The sequence below is a fragment of the Mustelus asterias genome, chromosome 2 (assembly GCF_964213995.1).
Source record: "Mustelus asterias chromosome 2, sMusAst1.hap1.1, whole genome shotgun sequence".
In the NCBI taxonomy this organism is placed as follows: domain Eukaryota; kingdom Metazoa; phylum Chordata; class Chondrichthyes; order Carcharhiniformes; family Triakidae; genus Mustelus; species Mustelus asterias.
The window spans coordinates 44493745-44509152 of record NC_135802.1 but is presented as its reverse complement, the minus strand read 5'-3'; the positions used below and the strand labels follow the sequence as shown (position 1 = coordinate 44509152).

The window sequence follows — 15408 nt, the reverse complement described above, 5'->3', positions numbered from 1 at the left end:
TCTGCATTGAAGGCTGCACCCCTCTCTCAGCTTTGTTCAGTTAGATGCAGATGCTGTACCTAACAAAGAAAAACAAATCAGCAGCAGATGACATCTATCATCAACAATGTTTGAAGTAGGTATACCTTATCTCCAAACAGCCATCCCTCCAAATTGCTTATTGCTCCAAAGGTATCGGGGAGCTTTAACTGCTACAAGGTGGCAGCATCATGGCAGCTTCCCCTCGAATTTTGTGTACACTTGTATAATTATTGTTTTGTGATTGCACATCCTAACTGCATATTAATAGAATGGAGGTGATTGACGAATAGTCTAGTTTATCTGATGTGCCCAGCCTGCTGCTGTGGGAAATCAGCCAGAGACGCAAATCCTACTGCCTGCTCATTCTGACTGGTATCTTTGCAAGAAAAGTCCACAGAATTGCTGACTTTGCTGTATACATTTGTGGTCAGCAGATTAGGAATTCTTGGAGATGTCTGTGCAAGAGCCAAGGAAGGATCTGAAAGCTAAAAAAATGAATGTTGCAGTGACCTTGGCAGCCATTAGTAATGCATGGTCATGAGGTCCAGCAGATAGCATGTCTTCCTCTTGGAGGTTGCAGCTGTCTATCACCACCTGATATGACAACTTGAACGTACTGAAACACTGGTGTTTGGATATGTGAAGGAAGCTCAGCCTTTAATATATACGTGAAAGGTAAACTCTCAGCAAAAATGCTATAAACAAACCCTTTCTCACCAGCAGGTAAATAAGCAGCTGTGAGTATGAGTATTTATTACAGTAATTCCATGAATTTGATTCAAGGCCCTCAGTTGCTATTGTGTTCTCTCAACTTTTGCTTTGACCAGCAAGGTTCAGGAAACATTTGGGTGTGGTGTTAAATTTGAAAGTGAATTGAAATGTCACTCTAATAGAGCAATTAACATATAGAAAATAGGAGCAGGGAAAGTCCATATGGCTTGTTAATAGACAATGTGTCTCTCCTGTGGGGTTGCTTGGAAATAGTCAGATGGGCTCAAGTTAAACAAGTTGGTGAGTTGGAGCCGGCTTCCAGATGCGCTCATTTTTTCCCCCCATTTTATTCCCCAACTGCAACTAACCCCATTCACTCCACCAGACTAAAATTCCCCACTTAAGGGACACAGTGCAGAAACAGGCCACATGGCGATTAGTCACTATCAACATTTATGCTTCACATGAGCCTCTTTCGATCCCACTTCATCTAACTCCTCATCATCTAACCCTATCAGTGTATCCTTCTATTCATGTCTTCAGATGTGCTTATATAGATTTTCCTTACATCTGTGATATTCTCCTCGACAGCTTTTTGTCACATACTTGGGGTTGGATTTTTGTCTTCAAGGGAATTGGGAGTCAGGATTTTTCCCAATTCCGCGAGCCTGCCTCTGTCTCAGCTGTTCCCAGCTGCCATATTTTCATCCTGAGAAGATGGGCACGAGCAGGAGGCAGGTCCACCATCTCCCAAAGCAGGCCTGAGCTGGCAGCAGAGGCAAGTTGGAAGGTCTGCCTCCATCCATTGGGACATGGCCCAGTTCGCAACATGGTTATTAGGCCCTCTAGCCTTCGTCCCCCTCCAGTGGTCCCCAAAACTTTCTACAACCAGGGTTTCCTCAAATCAAGTCTGAGTGTATTGTAGACAAATCAACCATTAATCTATAGATCCATTGTTATGATTATTTCAAGAGTAAAATGTTTATTAGATGTACCATGGCCTTTTTTTGTACAGCAATTCTTATTTTTCCATTCAGTATTGGATGAACATAGAACATAGAACATTACAGCGCAGTACAGGCCCTTCGGCCCTCGATGTTGCGCCGACCAGTGGAACCAATCTAAAGCCCCTCTAATCTACACTATTCCAATATCATCCATATGTTTATCCAATAACCATTTGAATGCTCTTAATGTTGATGAGTCCACTACTGCTGCAGGCAGGGCATTCCACGCCCTTACTACTCTCTGAGTAAAGAACCTACCTCTAACATCTGTCCTATATCTCTCACCCCTCAATTTAAAGCTATGTCCCCTCGTGCTAGCCAACACCATCTGAGGAAAAAGGCTTAATTTCTTTCAATTAAAGCTTGGGCAGATAGATTCAATCCCCATCAAAACCTGCTCCCTTTCAAGAGGTTCCACTTCTTCCTGAATCAGGCTAAACCAGATCGTTTGCAAACTTGATGTCCCTGTTTGACTTTGAGCTAAGCTTCCAACTCAATATCTTTAGCTGAGCGTTGGAACTATTTCTGAGTCTTGACTCAACACTGACAGTTGACACACTCGCCTCTGAGACTTTTTAAATAATTTGTTCATGGGATATGGGCATTGCTGGCTCGGCCAGCATTTATTGCCCATCCCCAATTCCCCTTGAGGGGGGCAGTTAAGAGTTGACCATATTGGTATGGATCTGGAGTCACATGTAGAAAAGATCACGTAAGGACTGTGGATTGCCTTCCCTAAAGAACATTAGTGAACCAGATTGGTTTTCACGACAATCAACAATAGTTTCATGGTCATCATCAGACTTTTAATTCTTGATTTTTAAAAAACAATTGATTCCTAATTTCACCACCTGCTGTGGTAGGATTAGAAACCAGAACATTACCCTTGGTCTCCCAATTACTAATCCAGCGACAATACCATGATGCCACTGCTTCCCCTGTGATTAGAGCGTTTACAATGTAAAAGCAAACAAGTATTAAAGAAGGACTAGGGCGTTGCTTAGCAACCAGGAGTCATTTGGTTAGAAAGAATTTGAGTTTAGTTTTTAAACTGGACTCAGTAGCATTTGGAGAGGAAGCAGCTCCCTCAGAAACTGCCAGATGCAGAGAGGCAGATCTATGGAGTAAGGGCAAGAAAGCAAGTCCCAGAAGCTAAAGAACAGATAATTCAAGAATCCAAGGACGAAAAGAGATGTCCTAGGAAGATTCAAGTCAAAATGACAAAGGAACTGGAAATTAAGCAATGTACTGTTCACTGAAGTTAAAGAAAGGGGCAGAGAGAGGCTTCCTGTTAAAGATAGATCTGAAAGTTGCAGACCTGATGAAATTGACTCGTGAGAAGCCAGATATCTGAAGTAATTCGAAGGTGATTAAGGTGATTCCTTAATACATACAGCCTGTGAAGCAGTGGTGTTCTGTTGGCATGGCTGGGTACCGGAGAGATTGTGTGGAAGGTAGAATGCACATGGCTATTCAAAGCAGAGGAATACTGAAAGGAGAGAATGAAATCCTGGATGTGGATCCGTGGTGAAGGCACCTGAAAGAGAGAAAGCATTGTTTAGGAGAAGATTCTACGGCATGTCTGTTTGAGAGTGGAGTTTGGAAACACTCAAGTTCCAGTGAGACCAATTGACACTCAGTATGATAATCTCATTTTTCATTTGATGAGAAATGCACAGAAGTTGGATTGAGTGGTGTCCCTTACTTAGTTTCAGAGTGGGGTGTGTCTAACTGCAGTAGGCCTGTTGGTTGACAGGGAATGTGTACTTACCAAGAACATTATCGTAAGAGATACATTTTGTAACTTTTGTTATCCTTAAAAATCAGTGTACACTTGTAAAGATGTAGGTGGGGTGAAGGAGTCTGAAGTCTAATAAACATTTTTTTGGTTGAATATTGTGACTTTGTTCATCAATATTTCTAAAATAAAATAGAAGTTACAGTCGATTGAGCCAGAGTTTCATTCTGGGACCTTTCCATCCAGTAGTAACATCAGCTGGGATGGTAACACTACCAACTCCATCCCTCACCATGAAAACAGTCTGAGGTTAAGCCTGGCTGTTCACAACCTTGGTTGTCACATTTGATCCTGACCATTTATGACATCTCTAAGACCACCTATTTTCAACTCTGTCACATCACTTGACTTCACCCCTGTCTTGGCTCATCTGCTGCTGAACTCCTAATCCACACATTTGTTACCTCTAGACTAGACTATTCCAGTGCACTCATGCTGTTCTCCCACATTCCACCCTCTGTAAACTTGAGGTCATCCAAAACTCCCCTGCCAGTGTATATTAACTGACAGTATGTCCCTTGTTTAAGAAAGGAAACAGGGATAATCCAGCAAATTATAGGCCGGCAAACCTGACATCAGTGGTGGGGAAGCTTTTGGAGATGGTACTAAGGGACAGGATATATGCACATTAGGAAGAAAATGAACTAATTAGTGACAGGCAGCATCGTTTTGTACAGGGTAGGTCACGAGTCACCAACTTGATTGAGTTTTTCGAAGAGACGATGAGGGAAGAGCTGTGGATGTAGTTTACATGAACTTTGGTAAGGCATTTGACAAGGTCCCACATGGCAGAATGGTACAAAAGCTAAAATCACATGGGATTCGGGGTGGGCTGGCTAGATAGATACAAAACTGGCTTGGTTACAGGATACAGAGTAGCGGTGGAAGGGTGTTTTTCAGAATGGAGATCTGTAGCTAGTGGCATTCCACAGGGATCAGTGCTGGGACCTCTGTTGTTTGTTGTATATATAACTGATCTGCAGGAAAATGTCGGTGGTCTGATTAGTAAGCTTGCGGATGACACGAAGATTGGCGGAGTTGTTGGCAGTGCCGAGGATTGTCAGAGGATACAACAGGATATTGATAGATTGGAGACTTGGGCACAGAAATGGCAGGTGGAGTTTAATCCGAACAAATGCGAGATGATGCATTTTGGAGGATAAAATTTAGGTATGAATTATACTGTAAAGGGCAGAAGCCTTAGGAACGTTAACATTAGAGGGACCTGGGTGTGTAGGTGCACAGTTCCCTAAAAGTGGTAACACAGGCAGCCAAGATGATTAAGAAAGCATATGGCATGCTTGTCTTCATCAGCCGGGACATTGAGTACAGGAGTTGGGAAATCATGTTGCAGCTACATAAAACTTTGGTTAGGCAGCATTTGGAGTATTGCATGCTGTTCTGGTCACCACATTATCAGAAGGACGTGGAAGCTTTGGAGAGAGGTAAAGAAGTTTCACCAGAATGTTGCCTGGTCTCAAGGGTATTGGCTATGAGGAGAGGTTGAATAAACTAGGATTGTTTTCACTGGAGAGACAGAGGCTGAGGGGAAAACTGAGAGAGGTCTACAAAATTATGAAAGGCATAGACAGGATGGATAGCCGGAGGCTTTTTCCCAAGGTGGAAGTGTCAATTACAAGGGAGCACAGGTTCAAGGTGAGGGGGGGGAATTTTAAGGGCGATGTACAGGGGAAGTTTTTCATGCAGAGCATGGTGGATGCCTGGAATGCGCTGCCAGAGGATGTAGTGGAAACGGACACATTAACAACATTTAAGAGACATCTGGATGGGTACATGAATAGGGAGGAAATAGAGCGATATGGACCGAGTAAAGGTAGAAGGTTTTTTGAATTAGGGCATCATGATTGGCCAAAGGGCCTGTCCCTGTGCTGTACTTTTCTTTGTTGTTTCTTTGTCCCATTGACCTATCACTACAGTACTTGCTGACCTTTGGCTCCCAGTCAAACAGCATTTTGATTTTAAAATCTTCATCCTTGTCTACAAATCCCTGCATGTCTTTGCCTTTCCCTAACTCTAATCCCCTTCACAACCCTCCAATATATCCGTGTTTCTCTAAATCTGGCCATTTATACATTCCCAGTCATAATTGCTCCAGCATAGATGGCAGTTCCTTCAGTTGCTCGGGCTCCAAGTGCTGGAATTCCCTACCTACACCTCATTGCATCTAACCGGCTTGCCTCCTTTAAGACATTTCTCAAAACCTTCCATTTTGATCAAGCTTTTGATCATATGATTTAATATCTCCTTGTTGTCATTTTGTAACGCGCCGTAGGATGTTTCATTATGTTAAAGGTGCTATATAAATATAAGTCGTGAATAGGGTAGACAAAGGAACTATTTCTTCTGGTGGGGGAATGAAGAGCAAGGAAGATAACCTTAAAATTATAGTTCAGCTGTTCAGGAGCAAATTCAAAAAAAAAAGTTTTCGCACTATGGGCAGTAAAAAATCTGGGATTTTCTCTCCCAAAGGATATGGATGATGGTGCAACTGGAACTTTCAGTACTGAAATAGATCATGGTATCAAGGGATAGGGCAAAAGCAGGTAAATTGAGTTATGTTACAGATTAGTCATGATGTAGTTGAATGGCTGAATGACCTACTCCTATGTCCTGAAACTCTGGTGCTAATATCCTATGACATGCCATTTACTATCACCTTACCTTCCACTCTTGTCCTCGCTGACTCATTGTCACCAGTCCCCAAAAATCTTCAATATAAAATTTGTGATCGTGTGTTTGATTTTCTCCATAACATCTCCCCTCCTTATCTTGTAATCTACAACAGCTGCAAATACTACCCTTCCCACACTCTTACTCCTTCAAACCTCCTTTTGCTTTTCCCTTCTTGCTTCCAACTTTCAGCTACCTTCGATTCAACTCTCTGAATTTCCCTTCTTAAAACTCTGACAAATTTTCTTTATCCCTTCAAATATCTTTTTTTTGGTTTATTCTTTGTTTATCTCATATTTCTGTGAAGTACCTCGGAACCATCATCTATAGTAAACGTGATATAAATGTAAATTATTTTATTGCATAGAAGGTTATCAATACAAAGAAATTCCCTTTATTGCTATCCTGCTCCCCCCCCCCCCCCCCATCCCCACACCTTCAGCACATGCTTCACACATTGCACAATATCTATAAACTCAGATAACACGTTGTGTTGTTGAAGAAATCCATAATTGGGATACGTGAATATTCCCAAAAATAAAATGAATGTAAATAGGTTCACTATTAATTGACAGCCCAAAATGGTCCTGGCTATTGATGTGGGTTTGGGCGTGACATTGCCATTCAGGAACCGGAAGGGTGCTCATTGTAATTATGGACATAACACATGCAATAATAATTGTTTGAAAAATTCAGCCCACACTTTCCACAGGCGTTTTGCAATTTTTTCCATTAAGGACACCAGGGAGAAAATTCTACATTGGTACTGATTCCCAAATATAATCAAATTAAATTGATTATGATTTCAGTCTGGACTGTCACCTTATAACTTCACATCTCAACACAATACACAAACAATCACAGGCCATTCTATCATCTACACTTAACTGGTTTTGCTGGATTTGAATCCATAAATGAGGATAAAAATCTTTTCTAATCTCTAAATTCATTAGTTTCTCAATGATGATTGTCAATAGTTTGTTGATTATGTTGTTAAAGAAACACTGGTGAAGGGCATTATTTGATTAAGAACAGGGATCAAGTCTTTTTGATTTGAGAGTCTGCTCCTCGATTTTTGGTTGCACCTCAGCCCCATGCTCCTGATCTTTGGCCACCAGATGGAGAGGAAGGTGGGCAGATTGGAGTACCTCATGGGTCTGCCCTGGGGCCTAGCCAAGGTGGCCATTAACAGGTTCAGATAGCAGGCCATGGTGGGGGTTGTTTGGCCTGACTGCCCCTCTTCTGAGGCTGTGTTCCCGGCTGGGTGTCCATAGCAAGGGAGCACACGGTTCTTTTGGTACACTTGAGGCCTCTGCAACTGGTGGGTACTGCAAGTTCAGGCATGCAACATCAGCCTCAGGAACAATATTATTTAATTAAAGTTTCCTTTAGTCTTTTGTTTTTTGTCATAGTGCCTCTTTAATGGGCTGTAAATTGGTTGATTTGCTATTAGTCCATTTATTCAAATTATATATTCAAAACAGTATAAAGACAGTTGGTTCATGTGGCTGGAGAAGGGTATGAGAGCTGGGGTGACGAGATTTGGGAATGTACTGAATGGTGAAGAGTGGACTGGATGACACCCCAACAACCTAAGCATCACACATCTATTGATATCCAGCCTTAAAACTGTGATATTTGGCCCCAACTGCGTTCAAGGTGCTGAGGCAGCTCAAGCATGTGGTGGACTCCCGTCTGAACTGATCCCCATTCAGACCCAATTTCACATTGGCCTCAAATCCCAAAACCTCCTTCTGCAATCTTGGCCCCACAAATTGAACCTCCTCGCAGAAATTTCCTCTGTGCCTTTTTGTTCTGCTAGGAGGGGCTTCCTGAATAGGCTGCTGCTGCACATCCTTCGCCTCCTTTCCCTCGCCAACCGTCTGGACACTATGTGGATTTTTGTCCTGCTGTGCTGAGGTAGCAGGAGCCCCCAGTGGAGGTTTCTTTTTATTGTGGTCCTTTGCCATTGGGATTTGGCATGAAGGGCATTGCATGCAGCAGTCTCATGCAACCATAGGTTAATGAGTTCATGGACTCCCAGGTCTCCTATTTTCTGCGGTCTTGAGGAGTCTGTGTTCCATATGCATATCGATTGAGTGAGCTTGCTGTCCCTTTTTGATTACTTGAAGGTGCTCCTCAAGCTTTGATTGCACTTCAATCCCACAGTCTGGATTTTTGATGGAGAGGCATGGGTAGATCAGAGGACCTTCTTGTGGGTTTGGTCAACATGAGCATTAACAGAGGTCGTCCAACCTGACTGTCTGCATCTCTTCCATGGCTGTGTTCACGCCCAGGTGTCCCTATAGAGGGAGCATGTGGAATCTGAAGCCTTCTGTGACTGGTGGGTGCTGCAAAGGCTGGAGTGCATCATCTGCCCTGGAAACAATATTTTAATTTAATTTGTTAAGTTTCCTTTAAAGTTTTTTTTTATTATTGTGCCCCTTTAAGGGGCTGCTAATTGGTAAATTTGCTATTAGTTCATTTGTTTAGTTGATACTGAGAGTAAAAAGAGAGTCAACTGGGACACCGGGGTAGTAGTTAGGAAGCAGCGATCTGTAAAGCCGCATCACATGAATAAACCTCCTCTCAAAGAAAAGAGTTGTGTCTTGCTTCGTACTTTATCATCTGGCTTGTATCCATTTAACAATGATGAGCAGAATTTTATTCCAGGGTCCCAATTCCAACATTGAGCTGAACTTCAGATCTGGACTCCGGAGTAGCTGTGCTTGAACGCTAGAGAAGATTTTCAAGAAAGTGGTCAATTAAGGACCAATCCCAGAAGCTGCCTGCCTTATAGGCTAGATGTGGGAAACTGTTGGTAGCACACCAACTGATAGCACAAAATTGCTGGAATGTCCACCTCCAAACAAAACCTACCTCTGCCTCAAGATAAAAACTCAGCCTAATATTTCATTCAGATGAATATCTTCTGATGGGGAGACCTGATATGCTAGGCCTCCTTAAGTTGCTTTAAGACATCTCAAAACAACATGTTGAGCAATCTTTAGTAATATTTTTGTGAAGGAGACAAGTTTTTACTGTCTTAAGGTACAATGGTGAGGTAGCACAGAGAGCTTTACTTTTCACTTGACTTATTTGAAAGGCCTCAATGCTAATGTTTGGTCCCAAGTGCCGAAATTGTGTCTGTGCAATTGTGCTTGGTAGCACTCATTGGGCCATTTTGGTGCCAAAATAATGTGCACGCAAACGCATACTCATACTGTGAATTGCGCCAGATGCATTTTAGTGAAGGTATTAATACACGTGCAGCTAGGTTCTGCCAGAATTTTGCCGAGCAAGCAGATCTTGATATCCACCAGTGCTGCCATTTTGAGTATCCATAGTCCATCCAGCTCTTAACTTCTCATAGCTGAACGCATGTTGAGCAGCATGTAGGACTTCCCGTCTCACCAGTGCTATTTAGAATGAAGGTCAACCATTTGTTAGTTACTGGTTGATTTCTTCTTGTATTTGGTAAAATTCTGTAAGTGTTTGGCGCTGTCCATAGTTTCATATTTCAGAAATATACAGGAAAAAAATGAAAAATATGGCATTGCTCATGTTTAGTCTGGAGTCTGATTATTGTTGTGATGTTTTCAGTTAGATTTGGACTCCTTTTGAGGTCATTTCCCTGTGAGAAGTTTAAGTTTGTTTATTAGTGTTACAAGTAGGCTTACATTAACACTGCAATGAAGTTACTGTGAAAATCCCCTAGTTGCCACACTCCGGCACCTGTTCAGGTAGACCGAGGGAGAATTTAGCATGGCCAATGCACCTAACCAACACGTCTTTCGGACTGTGGGAGGAAACCGGAGCACCCGGAGGAAACCCACGCAGATACGGGGAGAACGTGCAAACTCTGCACAGACAGTGACCCAAGCCGGGAATCGAACCCGGGTCCCTGGCACTGTGAGGCAGCAGTGCTAATGACTGTGCCACCGTGCTGCCCTTCCTAGTGGCCTAAAATGGCCGAAAAAGAAAACCCAGGTAATTGTAGTTCTATTAAACTCTTGAGCTCAACCATGGACAATTTTAATTGTCTTTAACTTTCTGACTCCAGGTCAGGAGAACCCATCAAGAAGGAGTAGGACTCTATTTCATTCCAATCTTCTTTTTTTTTTGCATGTGTAATAGTGTGACACTTTGAATTGGGACAGAGAGAGAATGAGCGATTTTAACTGTTTATTGCCTCTTCTGCCTTTGCTTCAGATGATGTTGTTGTCCATGAACTTGCTACTCTGTGCCTAGCTTCCATGTCCATTGATTTTACCAGTAAAGTGGAAATTCATGAGAAAGGTGGGATGGAACCACTTATTCATCTTCTTTCAAGCCCTGATCCTGATGTTCAAAAGAATTCCATTGAGTGTATTTCAAATTTAGTTAAGGTAATATTTATTTTTCTTCAATTATGATTGACAACCATATTCTCAGACATAATGTGATAATACTGATTTTCTTAATTCAATAAATGTAATCAATATGTGAAACCAATTTAAAAAATCAAATGTCATGGGGGTTGCTGTTATGACCTTTTATAAAGTAATCCTAAACCAAACCTAAATTTGTATATATCTAATTTGCCAGTCCCCTGAGGATGGGCTGGCCAGTGGGAGGAGGAGGGGCGGCACGGTAGCACAGTGGTTAGCACTGCTGCTTCACAGCTCCAGGGACCTGGGTTCGATTCCTGGCTTGGGTCACTGTCTGTGTGGAGTTTGCACATTCTCCTCGTGTCTGCGTGGGTTTCCTCCGGGTGCTCCAGTTTCCTCCCACAGTCCAAAGATGTGCGGGTTAGGTTGATTGGCCATGCTAAAATTGCCCCTTAGTGTCCTAAAATGCGTAGATTAGAGGGATTAGCAGGTAAAATATATGGGGGTAGGGCCTGGGTGGGATTGTGGTCGGTGCAGACTCGATGGGCCAAATGGCCTCTTTCTGCACTGTAGGGTTTCTATGATTTCTATGATTCTATGAAATAAAATAGCCTAGCTTGGACCTTTAATGTACCTATGTTTATAATTTCTAGTAGTTAATAAATACTTACTGTTGAACTACATAAGAATACAAATACATTACTAAGACCTACCAAACTATGCCCAACACTTTACAGCGTGGTAGCATTAAAGGGAAGAACTCAAAACCTTGCACAAACCACAGAAGAAAATTAAATTCCTGGCAAACTGAAGGAAAAATCAAAGAAGCATTCTGACCTGAAGAAAAGCTCAAGGAGTAAAGGTGCAAAAGGATATTGTCAGAGAAAAGCTCCAAAGAAAGGCTTTGGAAACTGAAGGCAGAAATTAAATTCCTCACTGCAGCAGAAGATTCCAATAAATCCTGTGGAAGTCCAGCTTCAATACCCAGAGTGTGCAGAGTCAGCAAGTCTAGCAGGGGTGAGCTAAACATTTAAAATTCTTGGACAACACAAGTCCTGTAAAAAGTTAAGTACTGCAGTGCTCAGAAATTGCTGTTTAAATCACAGTCCAAGAAACCCGATGCCTGAGTCGCCACCTGAACATGTGGATGCTGAGTTTACTCCAAACAAAGAAAAACAAGTAATTGAAAATTAATTATGACTGAATGGGCAGGTTTAAAAACCCAGCAAAAGCCAGGATTCAATGTGACCAAGACCGGCGAAGCTTGTGCTAAAATCCAATCGGCCATTATTGAAAATATTTAAACTCTAAGATCACGGACGTCTGTACAGCAAGGATAGAAAAACACTTTGTGCCAAAGCATATGGTTACGCCACCTTGGATTTTTGGAAACCTCTTAAAGTTGAATCCGCAATTTAAAAATTATAACCATGGATCAGAAGTCCACTCTTCCAGATTAATTTGGACTTATGCAAGGCCAATCACAAAATGGGGGACTTTAGAGAAAGAGTTCCCTCAGTTACATTGTTTCATGTCTGGATAAAAAGACACAAGCTGAACAAGTTAACACACAGCTTTATTCGGTAGGCCTAATAGCCGACAATATAATAGCTAAACAAGGAATCAACAAATCATCTTCAAAGTTTGATGAACTTTTAACATAATTTGACGCTTATTTTAACCTCAGAAGTGACAAAATCCTTGAACGGGCTAAATTTAATAAAGGTGTCTAACAACCAAAAGAACCTGTTGACTCCTTCATTAATGAACTGTACAGAATATTGAAGGCTATGATTATGACAACCTGAAACCTGAGCTAATCAGTGATAGAATAGTTGAGGATTGGCAGACAATGCAGTCTCAGATATGCTTTAAGCAAAGGAAGATCTAACCCTTGGGACAGCATCCAGATTGTCAGGAATCTGAAATCCATTTACAGCAAACAGTGGTGCAAAGTAAACCGACTACGCCCAACACTGTTCAACAACATCAAATCTGGATACTGACTCAGGTGCACTACGACGTTCCTCCAAAGCAGTCCAGAAAGAGAAGGGCTGCTTGATTGCACTAATTGCTTCCTTATTTGTATTCCTCATGGCAGTATTGGCTGGAATTTACATACTGCCCCCCCACCACCAGCGGGTCTGAAGGTGGGAGACATGTAAAATCCAGTGGATGACCTTTCTGTGATCTACTTGCCTTCTGATCCAATTAATGACCACTTAAGGGCCTCATCCTACTATCACTGGTATTTTGATGTGGAGATACCGGCGTTGGACTGGGGTGGGCACAGTAAGAAGTCTCACAACACCAGGTTAAAGTCCAACATTTATTTGGAATCATGAGCTTTCTGAGTGCTGCTCTTTCATCAGGTGAGCTCTTTCATCAGCTGCTGGTGGGGCTGGTGCTTGCAGGCCGGATATCGGAGATCAGTGGGTTGGGGGGTCGGGGCTGGCAAATGGGAGGCCAGCAATGGGGAGAGGGGGAAGTGCTTGTCAACTGATCTCCCAGTATACTGTGAGATCAACACATGCATACTAATTCCCTCTGCACTCTGATGCCGGCCTCTCGGGCAGGATTATCCGCCACCCCATCCCCTCCACCGGCATAAATCCCTTGAATGGACTCTGTAGTGCATGGAGCTCGTACATTCATTCCACTAAGCTCGCCAAAAAAAATAGGTGGGAAAAACTCCCGTATTCCCACCCGGTGGGCACTTCGTTTTTTTTTGGAAAATCGTGCCCATGGTCTCCTGTCCAATGTGTGTTCCATCTCCTCCTCATCTTTCTTATATGGGTAGCTTTCCCTTCTCTGTAGTGTCTTCCTTACTGTTGCCTCTTTACTCCAGCCCTAAAGACCATTCTGCCTCTACTTCCTCCTGCTGCATCCTGAGCATATGTCTGGAGCACCATGTGTTACCCTCTGGATACAGGATGTCTCTCCTTCTCTCTATGCCTTTCACCAAGACTTCCAGTGCATCAACAGAAAACCTGATACCTACTACCCCATTACTTCGTACAGCCACAACCCCTTTAAGAGATGCTGACTGCCTTTAGGTGGGGAGATGGTGGCGTGGTGATAATGTCACTGGGCTAATAATCTAGAGTAAGGAGTCCAACAACACCAGGTTAAAGTCCGACAGGTTTATTTGGTAGCAAACGCCACTAGCTTTCGGAGCGCTGCTCCTTCGTCAGATGGAGTGGAAATCTGCTCTCAAACAGGGCACAGAGACACAAAATCAAGTTACAGGATACTGATTAGAATGCGAATCTCTACAGCCAACCAGGTCTTAAAGATACAGACAATGTGAGTGGAGGGAGCATTAAGCACAGGTTAAAGAGATGTGTATTGTCTCCAGACAGGACAGCCAGTTAGATTCTGCAAGTCCAGCAGGCAAGCTGTGAGGGTTACTGATAGTGTGACATAAACCCAACATCCCGGTTTAGGCCGTCCTCATGTGCGCGGAACTTGGCTATCAGTTTCTGCTCAGCGACTCTGCACTGTCGTGTCTGCTGGACTTGCAGAATCTCACTGGCTGTCCTGTCTGGAGACAATACACATCTCTTTAACCTGTGCTTAATGCTCCCTCCACTCACATTGTCTGTATCTTTAAGACCTGGTTGGTTGTAGAGATTCGCATTCTAATCAGTATTCTGTAACTTGATTTTGTGTCTCTGTGTCCTGTTTGAGAGCAGATATCCACTCCATCTGACGAAGGAGCAGCGCTCCGAAAGCTAGTGGCGTTTGCTACCAAATAAACCTGTTGGACTTTAACCTGGTGTTGTTAGACTCCTTACTGTGTTTACCCCAGTCCAACGCCGGCATTTCCACATCATCACTAATAATCCAGAGACAGGGGCTGATGCTCTGGGGACATGGATTCAAATCCCACCATGGTAGCTGGTAGAATTTAAATTCAATTACCAAATCTGGAATTGGAAGTTAGGCTCAGTGATGGTGATCATGCAACTATCATCAGTTGTAAAAATCCAAGTGGTTTGCTAATATTCTTTAGGGAAAATAATTTGCTATCCTTACCTGGTCTGGCTTGTATGTGACATCAGATCCTAGCAAGCCATATATCTCAAGGGCAGTTAGGAATGCTGGCCTTGCTACCAAATAAACCTGTTGGACTTTAACCTGGTGTTGTTAAACTTCTTACTGTGTTGCCACCAACACCCATAGCCCATGAAATAATTAAAAAAACACTCATCACTATCAAGTGATTATTGGGCCCCTCCTGTTTCTAAAGGCCTTGTATTGACCAATTCGTATCAATGCATTAATAAGTATAACAGAAGTGAGGTGGGCTGCCCACAACAATTGTTTAAAATAGTAGGCAGTATGAATTTTATACATATATATAATATCAACAATATATAATATAAAAGCAAAACACTGTGGATGCTGGAAATCTGAAATAGAAACAGAAAATTCTGGAAAACCTCAGCACCTCTGAAGAGAGAAACAGAGTTAACGTTTCGAGTCTGTAGGATTCTTCATCAGAACTTAATATGCAGCCTGCAATGCAATAATCACGCACGGGCTAATGTGTACCGTAATGTGCAAGTCAATTTAACCTCCATACATCTTACTGTCATTGGCCATAAAATTGAACTAAAAGTAAGAATGATGTATGACTGAATAACTGAGATACAAGGGCACAGTTTTTAATTCAAACAGGCACAGTAAGTACAATTCCAAAGTATGGGTGTAATTAGGATTCACAGAAGTAGATTTATAGTATTTTTAAAATTTTCGTTCAACAGTGAATTAAAATTCTGATGGTTATTTTCCTCTTGAATATTTT

General features: G+C 42.4%; 1 protein-coding gene across 1 annotated transcript in view; it reads left to right on the top strand.

The window, feature by feature from the left end:
• The window catches only part of armc3 (armadillo repeat containing 3), an 81191-nt gene that overhangs the window by 26264 nt on the left and 39519 nt on the right, over positions 1-15408 (top strand). Inside the window, exon 5 of the mRNA XM_078227694.1 lies at positions 10441-10616. Coding sequence (XP_078083820.1) covers positions 10441-10616 — 176 coding nt within the window. The remainder of the gene's footprint in view (positions 1-10440; positions 10617-15408) is intronic.